The sequence below is a fragment of the Caretta caretta genome, chromosome 2 (genome assembly GCF_965140235.1).
Source record: "Caretta caretta isolate rCarCar2 chromosome 2, rCarCar1.hap1, whole genome shotgun sequence".
In the NCBI taxonomy this organism is placed as follows: Eukaryota; Metazoa; Chordata; order Testudines; family Cheloniidae; genus Caretta; species Caretta caretta.
In genome coordinates, this window is record NC_134207.1 from 249575547 (window position 1) to 249595681 (window position 20135).

A 20135-nucleotide genomic window follows, 5' to 3' on the forward strand; every position below is an offset into this window, starting at 1 on the left:
GAGTTTTTTCCGGTGCATAAGGGGCAACTTTAAAAATAATTAATGTAGCAACTACCAATTATTTAGAATAAAATTTTCAATAAATTGAGACTTAGGTTCCTATGTGTCTAAGTCACTTTTGAGAATGGGATTTAGGCTCTGAAATCACTTAGGGACTTGAGAAAATTTTACCTTAAGAACCCCATTTTTCAAACTATGCTGTCCCAGAGCAGTCTTTCTTTAATTCCTTTGCCCAAGGTTTCCTTATTTCTCTTACCCAAATTGTCCAAACCATGACTATGGAAAATAAATACTTTTTTCATTGTTAGGACCTGAAATTCCAGCACAATATGAACTCTGTAAAACAAAGCTCAGATATTGCATCCCAGTACATTTTTCATGTTTGTGTATGAGAGGATCTAGTGCTCACTGAAAGTTTTAGACTGACAGCCATCAAGGCTGCAGTATTCTTTCCCCTGAATAAGTATGGAGTTGGCAGTAACAGCAAAAGTTTCTCAAAATCTTCCATCGATGCGTTTAAACATTTAACTGGAAAAATCTCTCTCTAGAGGTGAGAGGGTTCACTTTGTTTGGCTATCTTCTCCAACCCTTGACTTCTTTGCTGAGAGTGCAAAAAAGATGTCAGTCGGAAGTGGTGATTTATGTGATGTAGACATTTTTTTACTGGGAACTAAACTGAGTTCACCAAACTCATTTCACAAATAACACAAGAGAGCAAAGAGATGGTATTTACTGAAACTTGTTATTAACGTGGCCTGGATTTGGACCAGTGACCTGAAGATGAAAGTCTATACATCACTTTAACACTCCGATTAACTTTTCTAGTTTTTAAAGAAATGGACCATATAGTCTAGACTGCAGTGCTACTGATCTTTTCGTTCCTTACCAATAAGACCACTAGTATATAAAGATCTTTTCTTAGGTGCTGGGTTACTTTAGTGAAATTAAATCACCTTTTCACTGCTGCTGTCGTGGACACTAGATGTGGGTTAAAGGCACAGATTTCTAGACTAATTTTCAATAATTCTAGACTGATTCTAATAATTAATTGTTTTAATCTTATTGTTTTAAGGTGATCTCAGTGATCCTCAATGACAGACTGTTCTACAGTGATTTTTTCTAAAGGAAGGGTTGAGTCCGGCCTCTTAGTAGTCAGTCTAATAGGCAGAATGTTCCCAGAACTGCGCCTCTCTTCTTTCTCTTGAAGAAGACTCTATACTTGCCATCCACTTGCTGAAAGCACGAGAGCTATTGGTGGCCTCCACCAAAGAAAAAAGCTTGGCTAAAGCATTGTTAAAATGGCCTTTAGTTTTGGTTGGGGAAAAAAACCCTAAAGTCTATTAATATGCATTATCACATGCAACAAAAAACACCCAGAGGCATACATTTACCCACAAAATACCATCTGCCTTTGAAATCCGACCATATCACACCTTCTTGCCTCATAGGCTCATATTATTACTGCTGACATCCTCAATTATTGTTAATAGTGACCTTTTCTCAGTGCTCTCCAGCAGGAAGACACTACATTGATGTAATCACCATTGTATTAATATACTAATAATCAAATATGTGTAATAATATTGTCACCAAATAGGTTTTCCTTTGATTATTTAATTCCAAAGGGGGTTCAGTAGTAACCCCACTCAGGGGAACTGAGATAGGAATATTTCATACAAGCTGAAAATAAGCAGTGACAGCCTGTTAGCTCAGCAAGTAGCCCCCTCACATATTTATCTGGCTGTGTATCATGGGTATTTATAGTGCTCCTATCAGCACAGGTTGAAGGGATAGTCATATTGAAAGAGAAAGCAATTAAGTTACTAATACATATTGTGATTGAGGCTTCAAGATGTAGCCATTGACTTAAGCTTTAATACTCGCATGTTTCTTTTTTAAATGAAAAACATTTATTCCATAGTGGATTCCTCTAGCTTGGATCATATTTCAATATATATATATATTTCAATGCCTAGTGGTCTCAATCAGCGATCCAGGCCCCATTGTGCTAGGCATTGTACACACATGGAATAAAAAAGCCTGTCTCTGACCCAAAGAATGTACAGCCTTAGCATATGACAACAGGCAACAGTAAACAATAAAACAACCATCTGGGGAGAGGGAAGAGGAAAAGATCCGGGTTTAGTAGTGATCTGTGCAACGTTGCAGTGATCACTCATGCTTTCCGCCTTCTGACGTGCCCATACGCCATGCTGAGGAACATTGCAGAAAGTGCTCTGCGGGATGTCATCAGGAAGCGAATCGCCAGGACCCCCTCCAACCAAGATGTTGCCACCTACCTGAGCGGCTCACTGGAAAGCGAATGTGGAAGAGACGCAGGATACTGTGCTTCGCTCTGGAGTCGTGCCCACAATGTATGCGATGGCTGGAGAAACATACTGGCTGCCGCTGGACGTGATGCAAGGAATGCCAGGAGCTGGGAGTCCTGGTGTCACAGGTGAAGAACATGGACCACACCATCCTCACTCCAAAAGCTAGAACCATGCTGCAGAGGACCCTGAAGGATGCCATCCACTGCCAGTATGTGGAAAACCTGAAGCGGAAGCCTGACCAGGGCAAAGCTTTCGAGGTGACGTGCAAGTGGGACACCAGCAACAACTTCCTCCCCAGGGGCAACTTCACCCAATTTGCCAACTGGAGGTTCAGCCACAGGGCCCAGCTCAACTGTGTTCTGTTGAATGGAGCCATCCACCACGGGAATCAGGACAAATGATGTAGGAAGTGTGGCTATGCCAACGAGATGCTACCCCATGTCCTGTGTAGCTGCAAGCCCCATTCCAGAGCCTGGCAGCTGTGACACAATGCCATCCAAGATTGCCTGGCCAGAGCCATCCCGCCACCCATAGGGAAGTTTGCCATGAACTCCACCATCCCTGGAACTGACAGCCAACAGCGACAGGACATCGTCAATACCAATGAGGACCGGAAGAAGATCATCATGGTGGACGTCACAGTGCCGTTCGAGAACAGGACCCCGGCCTTCCGTGATGCCTGAGCTTGAAAGGTGGAGAAATATGCCCCTTTGGCTGACACCTTGAGAGCTAGGGGTTACCAGTTCAGACACATGCACTGATCGTAGAAGCCTTAGGAGCATAGGACCCCAATAACGAGTGAGTGTTGCGAGACTGCAGAATCGGTCAATGCTACACTCGGCTGATGCGGCAACTTATGGTATCGGATGCCATCAAATGGTCGAGGGACATCTGCATAGAACACATCACCGGACATCAACAATACCAGGAGGAATGAGCTGGAGTGCTGATGAGAAGCGCAGTAAGGAAAGTAACTGAAAGAGTTCCCTGCTGGATTGTATTTCCTAAATGGACAACCTACCCTAATTCTCAATTACTGAGGGACAATCTTCGCTCACTGATATATTTTGCTTTCCACAACTTCTTTGTACAACTTCTAACGAGTGATGTACCTGAATACTTGGATGCCAATATCTAAACTGTATTCTTAAATTTATTCACCTAAATTTGGGTTATTGCTGATTATGTACTCTATGTATCATATGACTTTTAAAAACAAACTCTGTCTTTGTGGATAATCTAAGCACTATACCCAGATGTACAGACACTCTTTTCTCAACCTATGTATTACATTTTTTTTTTTACATTAGCTTTAATAATTTTTTTTTAAATTTTTCATTCAGAGCCAATGCTAGGCAAAAGCAGACTAAGCAATTGCTTAGTGCCCTGAGCAACTCAAGGGTCCTCCTATTAATTATTAGTATGTGTTGTGTGTGCAGAGGGGGTCCCCAAAATATTCCTGCTTAGGGCCCCAATGGGCTAGAACTGGCACTGGTTTCATTAATCCATGTCATGCATCTTTTGCTCACTCTCTCAGTATGAAGTCTCTGTTAATGATATTCCCTGCTATTTTTGAACTGACATGTTTTTGATTTGAGATTAACTTGCTCTACTTTTTAGCTAGTTGTGGACTCACCTCTACAGGTTCAGAGGTGTGGAAAAGTTTGCCTCCCTCCGGTTGGAAGTGGTTGGATCCCCTGAAAGCCCCAGCAGCAGGAAAGGGAGTGCAACCAGTAAATGCCCGAGTACAAGAGAAGTTGAAAGGGGGACAAATTTTACCCTCCCCACTGTACCTGCCCAGAAATCTACCAGAACGAAGTGCAGGGGGGACTCCATGAGAGTCCCAGCAAAAGGAAAGTGGGTGGCATACCCAGATAACTCCTCCTTCGGGAAGTGAGGTGGGTGGAATTATTGAACGTCCCAGAGGATGAGGCAATGAGATGTGTGTGGTTAAGACGGGTGGCATAGTTGCTGAGTGATGGGTGCATGGGTTTGCGAGGGACAGTAAGTGCCTGTGGTGTTTAAATAGCAGAGAGTGAGTGAAGGTTATGGGCAGGGAGTGATGAGAGCCTCGAGGAGTGGGAATAGAAGAGAAGAAGGGGAAATATTTTAGAAAAGAGAATGAGGAAGAAATTTGACATTGGGAAGAAGATGGAGAGAGAAGAAAGCACAAAGAAAAAAAGGGAGGAAAGGAAGATTATTAACTGAGTTAATGCCAAAATTAAACCAATGAAAACAAACAATAGTAGATTTTTATATGCAACTGATAGGATTTGAGCAGTGTACAGAATTCAGCCACAACTCCTCTTAATTTACATGCATGCCTATACTGGTAATGTGCCCAAAAACAAATCTGGTGAGCTAAGAAGAACTATACTTGACTTTTGTGCCCTATTGAAAGCAAATTGTCCCAGTCACTTTTGCCCCTCAGTAGAGCTGTAGACTTGGTTTGTGTGTGTGTACGTGTATGTATGGAAGGAAGGGAGGGGGGAATCACATGAGCTGGAGTGACCAGTGAGTTCCTTCTTCAGCTGACCAGGCAGAGCTGTGTCTCACCACACCACTTAGTGGAGGGGGTTGCAGATTCTCACGTGGGCCAGCCCACCTCTTTAAGTCATTAATTTCCAAAGAACTTAACTCCCAATTGTTCACAAAATAAGTTATCATATTTTCAGAAGAGTTTAGCATGTTGGGTGCTGAATACTGTGAAAAATCTGGATAATTTTTAGGCACCTAAATGGGAGTTGAGTTCTTCAAAAAATCTGGCCATTGATCCTTATCCTCTAATTCTTCCTTTAGGAAAACTGAAATGTACTTTATGTCCAGAGCTATTCACAGCAGCTGGTAAAGATAAAATACTCAAATCTTGCCCTGAGGAACCTCTAGTGAGCCAAAGAAGCACATCAGACATGCCTACTTTTTGTCTTCTGGGGCCCTTGCACTGTTGTTTCCATCACCAGCAATGTTTGGAAGGAAAAGATCTTCTGGATTTTCTATTGGAGGATACTGCTAGATGTCCGCTATATGTGAATGAGGTAGAAGCAGGTGGAACAACCTGTGTTCTCAAGAATATTAAATGACATTTGTACCAGCATAGTTCTTAAAAACACACACACACACACACACACACACACACACACACACACACACACATCAAACTTGTGATGAGGTGAATGCATTACAGTCTGTAAAAGGTTAACAGGTCCTGGCTGGTTACATGGCCACTGCAGGGGGAGTTTAAAAGGAAGGGGAAGCTGGCTGTAAGTGTAAGACTGCGTTCTCTTTTTTCCTGGCTGGCTGACATAGGGAAAGTCTCTGGGGAAAATATTGTATTTCAATTTATTTGCTATTGTGTTGAGGAGAATAAAACCATCGTTGAGGAAAGGGCTTTAAAAAGACTAATACTTGAAGCTTCATCCCCCTTCCTTGGGTGGTGAAACCACCCACAAGCTTGAAGAACTCATAAAGGAGATACAATTAATGCAATATTATCATAGGCTGGTAAGTGGGGAAAATATGCATAATGTTCTCTTTGTGGTCTGTGCTGCTGTTGTGTTGCTTTTGTTGTTTGTCAACATTTTTGATAGCATAGATGTCGTCTTAGGCTCTGTGCTGCTCATTTTCCCCATAGATGAGGTTGAAGTGACATAGAGTCATTGATGAGCCACATAGCATAGTGGCCTACAATCTGGTTCTGTACTTGATAGGTTCCAAGGCCAGAGGGACCATTGTGATCATCTAATCCGACCTCCTGTATAACACAATCATAGAACTTCCCCCAAAATAATTCCTAGAGCAGATCTTTTAGAAAAACATCCCGATGTTGATTTAAAAATTGTCAGTGATGGAGAATCCATCACAACCCTGGGGAAATTGTTCCAGTGGTTAACTATCCTCACTGTTAAAGATGTATGCCTTATTTCCAGTCTGAATTTGCCTAGCTTCAACTTTCAGCCAATGGATCACATTATACTTTTTCTATGCTAGACTGAAGAGCCCACTATCAAATCTGTATTCCCATATAGGTACTTACACTGTGATCAAGTCACCACTTAGCCTTCTCTTTGTTAAACTAAGTAGATTGAGCACCTTGAGTCTACCACATGTTTTCTAATCCTTTAATTATTCTGATGGCTCTTCTCTGAACCCTCTCCAATTTATCAACATTGTTCTTGAATTGTGGGCCCCAGAACTGAAAACAGAATACCAGCAGTGGTCTCACCAGTGCCAAATACGGAGGTAAAATAATATCTCTTCTCCTTCTTGAGATTCCCCTGTTTATGCATCTAAGGACTGTATTAGCCCTTTTGTCCACAGCATCACACCAGGATCTCATGTTCGGCTGATTATGCACCACAATCCCCAAATCTTTTTCAGAGTCACTGCTTCCCAGGACAGAGCCCTCATCTTGTAAGCATGGCCTACATTCTTTGTTCCTAGATGTATACGCTTAGCCACATTAAAACACATATTGTTTGCTTGTGTGAACAAAGATCCAGATTGCTCTGTATCAGTAACTTGGCCTAGTCATTATTTACCACTCCCTCAATTTTGTGTCATCTGCGAACTTAAAATCATAAAATCATCATCAGTGATGATTTTATGTTTTCTTCCAGGTCTTTGATAAAAATGTTAGAGTAGTGGTGAGAACTGACCACTGCAGGATCCCACCAGAGAAACATCCACTTAGTGATGATTCCCCATTTACTGTTACATTTGGAGACCTATCAGTTAGTTTTAATTTATTTAATGTGTGGCATATTAATTTTATATCATTCTTGCATTTTAATAAAAGTGTCTAAACCTTTCCTTTCTTGTCTTTGTTTTCAAGAGAGGAGATTTATAATAAACCCAGTAGAATTAAATTTTGGGACGCTCTGCCTCACTTTGTGACCTGGCCTGGTTAGAATGGATAATTTTTGTCAGAACCCACGAAGAGGAATGTGTTACTCATAAAGAGATTAAAATTCACAGTCTCTGCACTCAGGAGCTGAAGAGCTTGAAAAGCCATTTCCAATACTACTTGGTTGATTGTATCCATGGAATGACCTTGACATAATGGGGAACAAAAATATATGGGGATAAACTAGAGGAAGAGAGAGGCTGGAACCAGTGCAGTGACAGGCTCTATGGATTCTGCCCTTTAGCTAGTTGAGAAGTGAGGGTTTTCCCTGAGCAGAGGGTGTAATCTGTATCACAGGCTTCTGTTCTTCTTGTAGAGAGTGCCAGAGAACCCAGCTGGGAGAGGAGAAGGGGCTTATGCTTGGCTCAGCTGTAGTGAATTCCTTTATCAGAAGGGTTTATAAAAATGATGAACGGTTCAAATCCACAGAACAAGTGATTTTTGAGAGAGGACCACCGAACCCATCAAGGGGGAAGAATCTGGCTGTTTCTTTTCACTCGCTGAATTCTGGGTACAAGAAGTCCTTGTGCCTGCATGATTTGGCCTGGCCCTCTGAACTTCATAATGTGGGTTGTACTTACTTTAATCAGCTTTGATTACTTGTGCACATAAACTCTTTTGGCACTCACTATTGTAACTCACTGAGAAGTTAATTCTTTTTATGTTGTTAATACACAAAGTCTTTATATTGTGTTAATTCACATTGCGGTACACACAGCATACCTATCACAAAACCTTAAAATAAAGGACTGAAAAATTAACAATGATAACAACGCACAATCAACCCGTGGAACTCTTTTTCAGAAGCTGTTGTGACTATAAGGATTCAAAAAAGAGTTAGATAAGTTCATGGAGGCTAGGTCCATCAGTGGCTATTAGCCAGGATGGGCAGGGATGGTGTCCCTAGCCTCTGTTTGCCAGAAGCTGGGAATGGGCGACAGGAGATTGATTACTTGTTTTGTTCATTCCCCTGAAGCACCTGGCATTGGCCACTGTTGGAAAAGAGGGCTAGATGGCCCTTGGTCTGACACAGTATGGCCATTCTTATGTTCTTATATCATCCAAAAATGAACACCTCTTTATCCACATATTTATATGGCCCTTTTTGCTGTTGTGTTAGAGCACCTCACAATCATTCATGGCTTGTAGCCTTACAAATGCTGCTGTGACATAGGGAATTTACATAATGGGGCGCAGGAACAAACCATCGCAATATGCAGAAAGAATAGCAAATATGGCAGGTGACTAGCTTGGCTTAACAGTGAAATCTTCAGTGAGCTCAAACACAAAAAGGAAGCTTACAAGAAATGGAAACTTGGACAGATGACTAGGGAGGAGTATAAAAATATTGCTCAAGCGTGTAGGGGTGAAAGCACAACTGGAGTTGCAGCTAGCAAGGGATGTGAAGGGTAACAAGAAGGGTTTCTACAGTTCTGTTAGCAACAAGAAGGAGGTCAGGGAAAGTGTGGGACCCTTAGTGAATGGGGAGGCAACCTAGTGACAGATGATGTGGAAAAAGCTGAAGTACTCAATGCTGTTTTTGCCTTGGTCTTCACAGGCAAGGTCAGCTCCCAGACTGCTGCACTAGGCAGCACAGTATTGGGAGGAGGTGAGCAGCCCTCAGTGGTGAAATAACAGGGTAAGGACTATTTAGAAAAGCTGGACATGCACAAATCCATGGGTCTGGATGCAATGCATCTGAGGGTGCTGAGGGAGTTGGCTGATGTGATTGCAGAAACATTGGTCATTATTTTTGAAAACTCGTGGTGATCAGGGGAGGTCCCGGATGATTGGAAAAAGGCAAATATAGTGCCCATCTTTTAAAACGGGAAGAAGGAGAATTTGGAGAACTACAGACCGGTCAGCCTCACCTCAATCCCTGGAAAAGTGGAGCAGGTCCTCAAGGAATCCATTTTGAAGCACTTGGAGGAGAGGAGGGTGATCAGGAACAGTCAACATGGATTCATCAAGGGCAAGTCATGCCTGACCAACCTGATTGCCTTCTAGGATGAGATAACTGGCTCTGTGGATATGGGGAAAGTGGTGGATGTAATATACCTTGACTTTAGCAAAGATTTTGATATGGTCTCCCACAGTATTCTTGCCAGAAAGTTAAAAAAAGTATGGATTGGATGAATGGACTATAGGGTGGATAGAAAGCTGGCTAGATCATCAGGCTCAATGGGTAGTGATTAACGGCTCAATGTCTAGTTGTCAGCCGGTATCAAGTAGAGTGCTCCAGGGGTCAATCCTGGGGCCGGTTTTCTTCAACATCTTCATTAATGATCTGGATGAGGGGATGGATTGCACCCTCAGCAAGTTTGCGGATGACACGAAGCTGGGGGGAGAGGTAGATAGGCTGGAGGATAGGGATAGGGTCCAGAGTGACCTAGAGAAATTGGAGGATTGGGCCAAAAGAAATCTGATGAGGTTCAACAAGGACAAGTGCAGTGTCCTCATGTACGAACGAAGAATCCCATGCACTGCTACAGGCTGGGGACTGACTGGCTAAGCAATAGTTCTGCAGAAAAGGACCTGCTGATTACAGTGGGCGAGAAGCTGTATATGAGTCAACAGTGTGCCCTTGTTGCCGAGAAGGCTAACGGCATATTGAGGCTGCATTAGTAGGAGCATTGCCAGCAGATCTAGAGAAGTGATTATTCCCCTCTATTTGGCACTGGTGAGGCCACATCTGGAGTATTGCATCCAGTTTTGGGCCCCCCACTACAGAAAGGGTGTGGACAAATTAGAGAGAGTCCAGTGGAGGGCAACAAAAATGATTAGGGGGATGGGGCATATGACTTATGAGGAGAGGCTGAGGGAACTGGGCTTATTTAGTCTGCAGAAGAGAAGAGTGAGAGGGGATTTGATAGCAGCCTTCAAGTACCTGAAGGGGGGTTCCAAAGAGGATGGAGCTAGCTGTTCTCAGTGGTGATAGATGACAGAACAACGAGAAATGGTCCAAAGTTGCAGTGGGGGAGGTCTACGTTGGATATTAGGAAAAATTATTTCACTAGGAGGGTGGTGAAGCAGTGAATGGGTTACCTAGGAGGTGGTGCCCAGCTTGATAAAGCCCTTGCTGGGATGATTTAGTTGGGGTTGGTCCTGCTTTGATCAGTGGGTTGGTCTAGATGACCTCCTGAGGTCTCTTCCAACCCTAATCTTCTATGATTATATGAATTACTATCCCTATTTTACAGATGGCAAATGAGGCACAGCCTAGATTAAGTGACTTTCTCCAGGTCGCACAGGGAAACCTGTAGCTAAGCTAGGAATTGAACCCTCTCCTGAGCCCAGGGCCAATGCTCTCTCCACTAATAGACTGTCCTTTTTACGTGCTTTCCCTCCACCTGGAGACATGTGCCTCACCACTGGGGCTATATCTACACTAGAAGGAAAGGTGTACTTTTAACATGTTAAGTAATAAACAATGTTAAAATTCTAGTGTAGGCAAGGCAGCTGTAGTTTAACACACAGGGTGTACTTCAACATGCTCACCCACTAGGATTTTACCACATTAGTTAACATATGTTTAAAAGACCCATATTTTTTTTTCTTGTGAGGACAAAGCTTATAGGTGAACTCCAGAAATCACACCTAAACCTTAATTTTGCTCAGCAGGAATGACAGAAGTCCCTAATTGCCTCCCTCCATGCTCATCAGACTTCCTCATCTTCTTTGTACAGTACTGGAAAATTGTACTTATGCATACGTGGAGAAGGGCCTAGACCAGTGGTGGGCAACCTGTGGCCCGTCAGGGTAATCTGTTGGTGGGCCTCGAGACAGTTTGTTTACACTGACATCTGCAGGCATGGCTGCCTGCTGCTCCCAGTGGCCATGGTTCACCATTCCCAGCCAATGGGAGCTGCAGCAAGTGGCGTGGGCTGCAGGGATGTGCTGGCCACCGCTTCTCAGGGAAGAGTATAAAAATATTGCTCGGGCATGTAGGAATGAAATTAGGAGGGCCAAATTGCACCTGGAGCTGCAGCTAGCGAGAGATGTTAAGAGTAACAAGAAGGGTTTCTTCAGGTATGTTGGCAACAAGAAGAAAGCCAAGGAAAGTGTGGGCCCCTTAATGAATGAGGGAGGCAACCTAGTGACGGAGGATGTGGAAAAAGCTAATGTACTCAGTGCATTTTTTTGCCTCTGTCTTCACGAACAAGGTCAGCTCCCAGACTGCTGTGCTGGGCATCACAACATGGGGAATAGATGGCCAGTCCTCTGTGGAGAAAGAGGTGGTTAGGGACTATTTAGAAAAACTGGACATGCACAAGTCCATGGGGCCGGATGAGTTGCATCCGAGAGTGCTAAAGGAACTGGCGGCTGTGATTGCAGAGCCATTGGCCATTATCTTTGAAAACTCGTGGCGAACGGGGGAAGTCCTGGATGACTGGAAAAAGGCTAATGTAGCGCCAATCTTTAAAAAAGGGAAGAAGGAGGATCCTGGGAACTACAGGCCAGTAAGCCTCACTTCAGTCCCCGGAAAAATCATGGAGCAGGTCCTCAGAGAATCAATCCTGAAGCACTTACATGAGAGGAAAGTGATCAGGAACAGTCAGCATGGATTCACCAAGGGAAGGTCATGCCTGACTAATCTAATCGCCTTCTATGATGAGATTACTGGTTCTGTGGATGAAGGGAAAGCAGTGGATGTATTGTATCTTGACTTTAGCAAAGCTTTTGACACGGTCTCCCACAGTATTCTTGTCAGCAAGTTAAGGAAATATGGGCTGGATGAATGCACTATAAGGTGGGTAGAAAGTTGGCTAGATTGTCGGGCTCAACGGGTAGTGATCAATGGCTCCATGTCTAGTTGGCAGCCGGTGTCAAGTGGAGTGCCCCAGGGGTCGGTCCTGGGGCCGGTTTTGTTCAATATCTTCATAAATGATCTGGAGGATGGTGTGGATTGCACTCTCAGCAAATTTGCGGATGATACTAAACTGGGAGGAGTGGTAGATACGCTGGAGGGCAGGGATAGGATACAGAGGGACCTAGACAAATTGGAGGATTGGGCCAAAAGAAATCTGATGAGGTTCAATAAGGATAAGTGCAGGGTCCTGCACTTAGGACGGAAGAACCCACTGCACAGCTACAGACTAGAGACCGAATGGCTAGGCAGCAGTTCTGCAGAAAAGGACCTAGGGGTGACAGTGGACGAGAAGCTGGATATGAGCCAGCAGTGTGCCCTTGTTGCCAAGGCATATTGGGATGTATAAGTAGGGGCATAGCGAGCAGATCGGGGGACGTGATCGTCCCCCTCTATTCGACATTGGTGAGGCCTCATCTGGAGTACTGTGTCCAGTTTTGGGCCCCACACTACAAGAAGGATGTGGAAAAATTGGAGAGAGTCCAGCGAAGGGCAACAAAAATGATTAGGGGTCTGGAACACATGACTTATGAGGAGAGGCTGAGGAAACTGGGATTGTTTAGTCTGCGGAAGAGAAGAATGAGGGGGGATTTGATAGCTGCTTTCAACTACCTGAGAGGTAGTTCCAGAGAGGATGGTTCTAGACTATTCTCAGTGGTGGAAGAGGACAGGACAAGGAGTAATGGTCTCAAGTTGCAGTGGGGGAGGTTTAGGTTGGATATTAGGAAAAACTTTTTCACTAGGAGGGTGGTGAAACACTGGAATGCGTTGCCTAGGGAGGTGGTGGAATCTCCTTCCTTAGAAGTTTTTAAGGTCAGGCTTGACAAAGCCCTGGCTGGGATGATTTAGTTGGGGATGGGTCCTGCTTTTGAGCAGGGGGTTGGACTAGATGACCTCCTGAGGTCCCTTCCAACCCTGATATTCTATGATTCTATGATTCTCGCAGCTTCCATTGGCCGGGAACGGCGAACTGCGGCCGCTGGGAGCTGCGGACAGCCGTGCCCACGGATGGTCAATGTAAACAAACTGTCTCGTGGCCCCCCAGTGGATTACCCTGATGGGCTGCATGTGGCCCGCGGGCCACAGGTTGCCCACCACTGGCCTCGACCAACATGGACTTTTTCAAAGGTCCTTTTCTTCATTATGCTTTTCAACCAGTTCAGGAGTGGGCCTCCTTAGACAGCTGGATAGTTTAATGGTGATCCTGGTTTTAAAGTGCTTCTGTATAAACAAAATGTTTAACAGTGTTTTATTTCATTAGGGCTTGGGGTAACTGCATCAACTTTTCATGTGTTTGGCTGGAAGTTAGGTGGGAGGGGAATTGTTTTGCTGGAAAATTAAGTGTATTTTTGATCCTGTAATGCAGGAACTGAATGAAGTGTCTGCTGGATATAATGCCTCTTCACTCTTCGAGAGTGACTTATTACCATCGTTAGTATTAGTAGGTAGATGATATTTAAAATGAATGTGCTTCTTAATGTTACAGCAAATAACAACAAAAATAAATTAGCAGTTAAATTAGCATATTGACTGGCTGGGTGATGTATGTCTAGCATTTAACGCTGGTAATGAATAATTTGAAATATCACATATCTCAAGGAGGCTTGAAGGTTTTGTAGACTTTTTACAGTAATCAAGGTTGGGTATGGTTTGCCCTACACTGGGTTTATGAATTTTCACTTCAAGGAATTGGCTTTCAGGGTTAATTGAATCAGATGCCTCATTCTAATCAACATCTAATAGTCAACTGTTATTAAAAGAGAATGTAAAGCAGTATATAATCCGTTTTCCCGTGCTCTTTAAGGAAAATAGATTGATAATGCAAAATAGATCAAGCAAAATTACAGAGTGCATTTGAGTTATATTCATACTGATGGGGCTTTGGTGTTTCCATTTTTCATACTTAACATGCTCATTTTATTGATCATAATTTAGGCCTTCTCTGGGCCTTTCCACTTTTTAAAAACTACTAATATGTTAGAACCTGACTCAGTGCCTCACTGTACAATCACCATTCTGTTATGAATGGATCCACTTGCTGGGTCCCACCATGCTTTCAAGTCAACAGGGTAGAGTCTAGTCGCTGTTTGTAGCTCTGGGTCTATGGGCCATGTTCCCATGACTCAGATCTCGTCTGTCACCCTTCTTTGGAATGTGGAGTGCTGATGCCCTAGGCCCAGAAATCAACATCTGAGAATTCCTGAACCCCCTGCCCCTCCCAGTCACTTACGTAGTTCCAGAGCTCCACCTAAGCTGTGGGCACTCCAGGCTTTTAGTTTAACCCCTTCAGGGATAATGTGACAAGAAGGCAAGAACCCCTTAGCAAAGGAATTCGTTAACCAGAGAAAATTTACTCTTAGAGTACTCAAGCCCTGAGATTCACCCTCCCCTAGTCTCATCTCAACCCTTCTGTGAGTCCCAGAATCATCATTGTTTCAGGCTGGGCAGAAACCCCTCCTACCCCTTCTCTCCTGGAAGTCCCTCTTATGTGCACTGATGGTTGGCTCCCAGCACAGAGCAGGACCTTGCCATTAAGTAGGCCCCTCCCCACTCATCCTCAGCCCGTGTAGAAAATCAGTTATTCCATAGGGGCTGGTAGTTGAGAGACAGTTGATGGCTCTCGACTGATGAGGAGTGAAACATGTTTCCTGGGTAGAGCATCAGTCTAGAATTCATCACAACAGGTTTGCCTTGGGAAAATTAAGACATTTTCAGCACATAATACAAAATGGAGTTCATAATTTGAAACAACCATCTACTGCTCTGTCATATTGTGCATGCAGACTCCATCCATGTATGTGTGTAAAGTGCTGTATGCATTTTCATTCCATTTCCACAGCCTACAGCGGATACCTAATTTAGGAACATAGATGAGCAGCTGTGTGTGTGTGAGAGAGATCATTGTATGAGCTTTCCCTCACCAGTGCTTTATATCCTTCCAAACCCTTTCCCTTTCAAGGAAGAGACTCAGGATTTCACCTGCACTAAGGCTTTTACTCACTCTAGTTTAGAGCTGCTGACTCCAGGAATCTCCCTATGATCAAAGAATTGTTGTAGTGATATTTGCACTTCCTCTGCATCTGGGGAGGCAGGCCGAGTTGGGAATAGAGGGAATTTGCTTCAATGATTAGACCATGTGCTGAGAGTTAAATGCCCTGACTTGGTGTTGACTCACTGTGTGGCACTGGGCAAGTCAGTTTAATCTCCGGGACTCCATATGCCCATCTGTGCATCTGAGGCAATACCTGCCTCTCAGATGTGAAGTGTAATGTTTGTCAAGAGATTTGAGATCTGTGTGGAAGGCATGACCTGAGTTCAGAGTAGAGTATTTTTTGAGTGCATCCCATCCCAATTCTTTATCGAGTTGTCAGGTTTGATTGTCAGGAGATGGAATAATTAGTGTACTGAAGGTCTGGACTAAGACAGACTGGGGCCCTAGGCACAGCATGATGCCTCTACCGTGAGACTCTCCACCTGCACTGTGGCCCCCATTTGGAGTGAGCATGGCATGGGCAGCATCATGGAGAGCCCTTTTCTCCTTCTGGGAGCAGCATCAGGGGCCCTTTCTAAAGGGAAGCAACAGGGATAGTAGCAGGACTTCCGCCACTGAGAGTAGTGAAGTCAACAGCAGGGGAAGGTAGGGGACAGTACTTACCCCAGTCATCAGTATCTATGTGCATGAGTGGGTGGGCTGGGACTGCTTTGCAACCAGATACAGAGTCCTCTGTTTGGGTGTTGATGGCAGGGGCCCTCAGAACAGTGAGTCTGGGAGTTAACACCCCATGGAAATAAGAAAATCTCTCAGAGCGATTTTTCCAGGCTGTCTGCAAACTGAGGCAATGAGGCAGGCATTGCTGCATTGGCACACTCATCCTCATTGTCAAGGTTTTCTCTGTACCGTAATCTTATTTTTATGTTTTTAAATGACAGCTGGTAGTCTGATATAATCACATGACTCAAGGAGCTGGGGCCCTAGGCATGATCTTATGGTGTCAATGCCTAAATCCAGCCCTGCTGCATTCCACCTGGTCCCTTAACTGCTGAAAGCAATACTTGCCTGATTACCAGCTTCAGCTTACCTCAAACAGAGTATATTGAGAGGACTTCTGAGTTCCATGTTATACTATCCACTAGGTCACTGTGCTGGTCTCAGCATACTCTAATTTGTGATGGCACCTAAACAGATAAGCAGAATATGAGGCTCTTCATATTATTGTCAGGAACAAGGAAGATACAATCATTTGTAGAGTAGGGAGGGAGAGAAGTGGGCCCAATGCTGTTCTGGAAGTGTACATTTAGTGAGAGTAGCTTTCTGACAAGCCTGTTTCCATGTTCTTGATTTTCTGTACTGCTCCATTTAGAAACCTAAAGGTCAACCAAATGTCTGAATCTCACTGAGGATTTAATAGCCTAAGAAGTCTGTACTCTACCAATTATCCACAGTTTGAAAACTGTACTGATTTTAACTTTCCGTTGTGTTTTTAGGCTGCCTATTTGAGGATGACCTTTGCGAACCTTTTGAGATCTGCATAAATGGTAAGTCTGAGTGATGTGTTTTGTTGACCTATCTGTCCTCTATATAATTACATATAATAGTCAACTTAAGCAAAATCTAAGTTATGAGTAAAGTATTTTATATCAGACTGCTGATAAGTAGTTGTTAGGGTGAGTTAAACGGCATTTTTATTCCTCTTGGCTTTAGACAACATCATGACTAACAAAATTTTCTGGAAATAATTAGAAATAAAGTTAAATACACTGAAATAAAAATATCTTTACTTTTAAAACTGACAGTCTAGCTTGAAAGCAGCAGTTCTGTCAGTCAGAGTTTTACCTTTTTAGACTATAATGTTAAGTAATCATCCCTTTTGTTTTTTCAAGACAAGTTCCTTTATTATCTCATAGGAAAAAGGAGGGCTTGAAAGGAATCTTTCTCCCTCTGCTTGGGATACTACCATTTTTTTCTGAATATACTGCTTCCTTGTCCTTTTGCTTGAGCTAACCCTACAGCTGCATTCAGCAGCTTCTTTCTCCTCTTCCTCCTACCTTCTCTGCAGTGAGACAAGAAAACAGACACAACACTGTTAGTGGGTGGCTGCAGATCAAAGTCCACTAGAGTGGGAACAGCAACCACTTTGGTCTCATTCCAGGGTTGTTAATGTGCTGTATGAAATCACTGCTGTTCTGAGGAACCAGTATCTTTACAGGGATGCCTCTAATTATTGTTATGACTGCAAAATGGTACAATACATAGATTCATAAATATAGTTTAATTACAAAGTACAATGCATAGGATTTTTGTCCTCATGAACGAGTGGCACAAAATACAGTGAGAGGACTCTTGTTTGTTTAAGCATTCAGTCAGAACAGTCAGTACTGTTATCTTTCTAATATAGCACATTTTGTAGTTTCTGATACAGAAACAGATTTAAGCATGTGTCTAATTTAAAGCATGAGTACTCCCATTTAAGTCAATGGGGACTTCTCATGTGCCTGAAATTAAGGTATGTGCTTAAGTACTTTCCTGAATCAGGTCCTTTAAACAAATAGAGTGGGGGTGTGTGAGTGAGTGAGAGAGAGAGAGATGAAAAAATAAGATAAAATAAATACATAGAAAGTAAAGATGCGTAAGTTCCCCAACTTCCCCTCAAAGTTAATTCTATAGTAAACTTCCTAGTTTACCTGGTCTTTTGTGGCTATTAAAATAATCTGCAAAAGAACACCTCATGTGGTCAGATTTGTGTGTCTGATCCAGAGTGTAGCTCCACAGTTTTGTACAGTGTTGGATTTTCAAGCATATCATATACTTTTTATCCAATGACTAGATGGAGATTTTCAAATGAGTATTACCCTTAACTGGGCCATGAGACTCTACGCTGTTATATCCAGCAAAGAGAGTCCACCACACTCAAGAGATTCATGCAAAAAGGGACACAGTTTTAACAGCATCCATCTCATTATTTTTTAAAAATTGCAATAAAATTGCAAATGTGTATGTATTTATAATGTCTTATTACCTTTCTATGCCCAATTTAGTGAATTACTGTGAGATTTTGAAAAGCATTAATTTTAGCCGCATTAAAGTCAGTGGGAGTTTCACTTTTGTTTTCAGTGGGAGTTTTGCCTTTGTTTTCAGTGGGAGCAGAGTTAAGCCAACTGTGCTCTTTTGAAAATACTATTCTTATTTTTCCCTAAGCAAAGTTGATAAAAGTAGGTCAATGATGATTAAGCACCTCAGTCACTGGCATTCACCAGTGACTGATTTTAATTTTAAAAACGTGCAGGGACAACATCAGTTTGTTTACAACTACTACAATGTATGTCATGTTTTTGCCCTAATCTGGGTGAATATTCTCTAAATTATAAATGCACCTATATGACAAATAAAAAGGCACCATTGCTGACAAATTCATAAAACAACCTTAGTAGCAATATTTTTGAGGGACCTACACAAATGTTTTCATCTCATGAGCCCTTGTCTGCTTCCAATTAATAAACAGTATTCACAGAATTATGCTCATGTCATCAATAATGCTCATTGGGAAGTAAATAAAGTAAATTGGAATCAAAGCACAAAAAAGGCAAAGAAAGTCAAACTTATTTTTAAATCATAAGGAAAATCATCAAAGTTTGTAAAAGAGCAGGATCAAAATCATTAAGGAAATTAATGTTATTTTCAAGGCTCTGAAGAAGATGGATATTGAAAGATTCAAGTAAAACAGGAATTGGGGAAATGAAAAATAAAATATACTAGGCAATGCCTCTTTTTGTATTTAACAGAAAACGTGAGGACTCCTTACTTTTGAGCATCACCCTCTCCCCCAAGCTATTTTTTGTATAACTGTGTCTTTGAAATTCTCCAGATATTCCTGACGTCTGCAAATTGTGCAGTGCAAAGGTACCCAGAGCCCTGAGAGCTGTGGGATTTAAATTTTTCAAAAGAAAATAACTTAGTTAGTTTTCCAGCACAAGTGGATTTTTTTTTTCTAAAAATTAAATACCTGCAACTTTGGGATAAACATTCCCCTGGATTAAAGGAAAGGAGAATTAAAACTATTTTTGTATTGTTAAAAATAATAATTGGATCATAAGTTCTAGTGTAAGGAGCTGAGAGGAGAAAGGTTCATTCATCACATCATATACATCTGTTAGGCCATATATCACCATTCAGTGCAGGAACTGCTGTACATTTGTCTGTGCAGCAATCAGTGTTATATCATGTATAGGGCCCTAACAAATTAATGGCCATGAAAAATACGTCACGAACCATGAGATCTGGTCTCCCCCCATGAAATCTGGGGGAGATCAGTGTTATACTATACAGATTTCACAGGGGAGACCAGTGTTTCTCAAATTGGGGGTCATAGAATCATAGAAGATTAGGGTTGGAAGAGACCTCAGGAGGTATCTAGTCCAACCCCGTGCTAAAAGCAAGACCAACACCAACTAAATCATCCCAGCCAAGGCTTTGTCAAGCCGGGCCTTAAAAACCTCCTAAGGATGGTTATTCCACCACCTCCCTAGGTATCCCATTCCAGTGCTTCATCACCCTCTTAGTGAATTAGTATTCCTAATATCCAACCTAGATCCTCCCCCCCCCCCCACTGCAACTTGAGACCATTGCTTCTTGTTCTGTCATCTGCCACCACTGAGAACAGCCAAGCTCCATCCTCTTTGGAACCCCCCTTCAGGTACTTGAAGGTTGCTATCAAATCCCCCCTCACTCTTCTCTTCTGCAGACTAAATAAGCCCAGTTCCCCCAGCCTCCTAATCATTTTCATTGCCCTCCGCTTGGGTCCTGACCCAAAAGGGAGTTGCAAGGGGTGTCACAGGGTTATTATAGGGGGGTTGCGGTATTGCCACCCTTACTTCTGTGCTGACTTCAGAGCTGGGCGGCCAGACGGTGGTGGTGCTGACCAAGGGCCCAGCTCTGCAGGCAGCAGTACAAAATTAAGGGTGGCAATATCATACCATGTCATCCTTTCTTCTGCACTGCTGCTCGCGAGCAGCAGCGCAGAAGTAAGGATACTAG

The 20135-nt window shown here is 42.9% G+C and overlaps 1 protein-coding gene across 6 annotated transcripts in view; it reads left to right on the forward strand.

Annotated features, from left to right (window-relative positions):
* Positions 1-20135, forward strand: part of PTPRN2 (protein tyrosine phosphatase receptor type N2) — a 1070187-nt gene that overhangs the window by 119980 nt on the left and 930072 nt on the right. For all 6 annotated transcript variants that reach the window (XM_048837619.2, XM_048837620.2, XM_048837615.2 and 3 more), the window contains exon 2: positions 16589-16639. In XM_048837619.2, coding sequence (XP_048693576.1) covers positions 16589-16639 — 51 coding nt within the window. The remainder of the gene's footprint in view (positions 1-16588; positions 16640-20135) is intronic.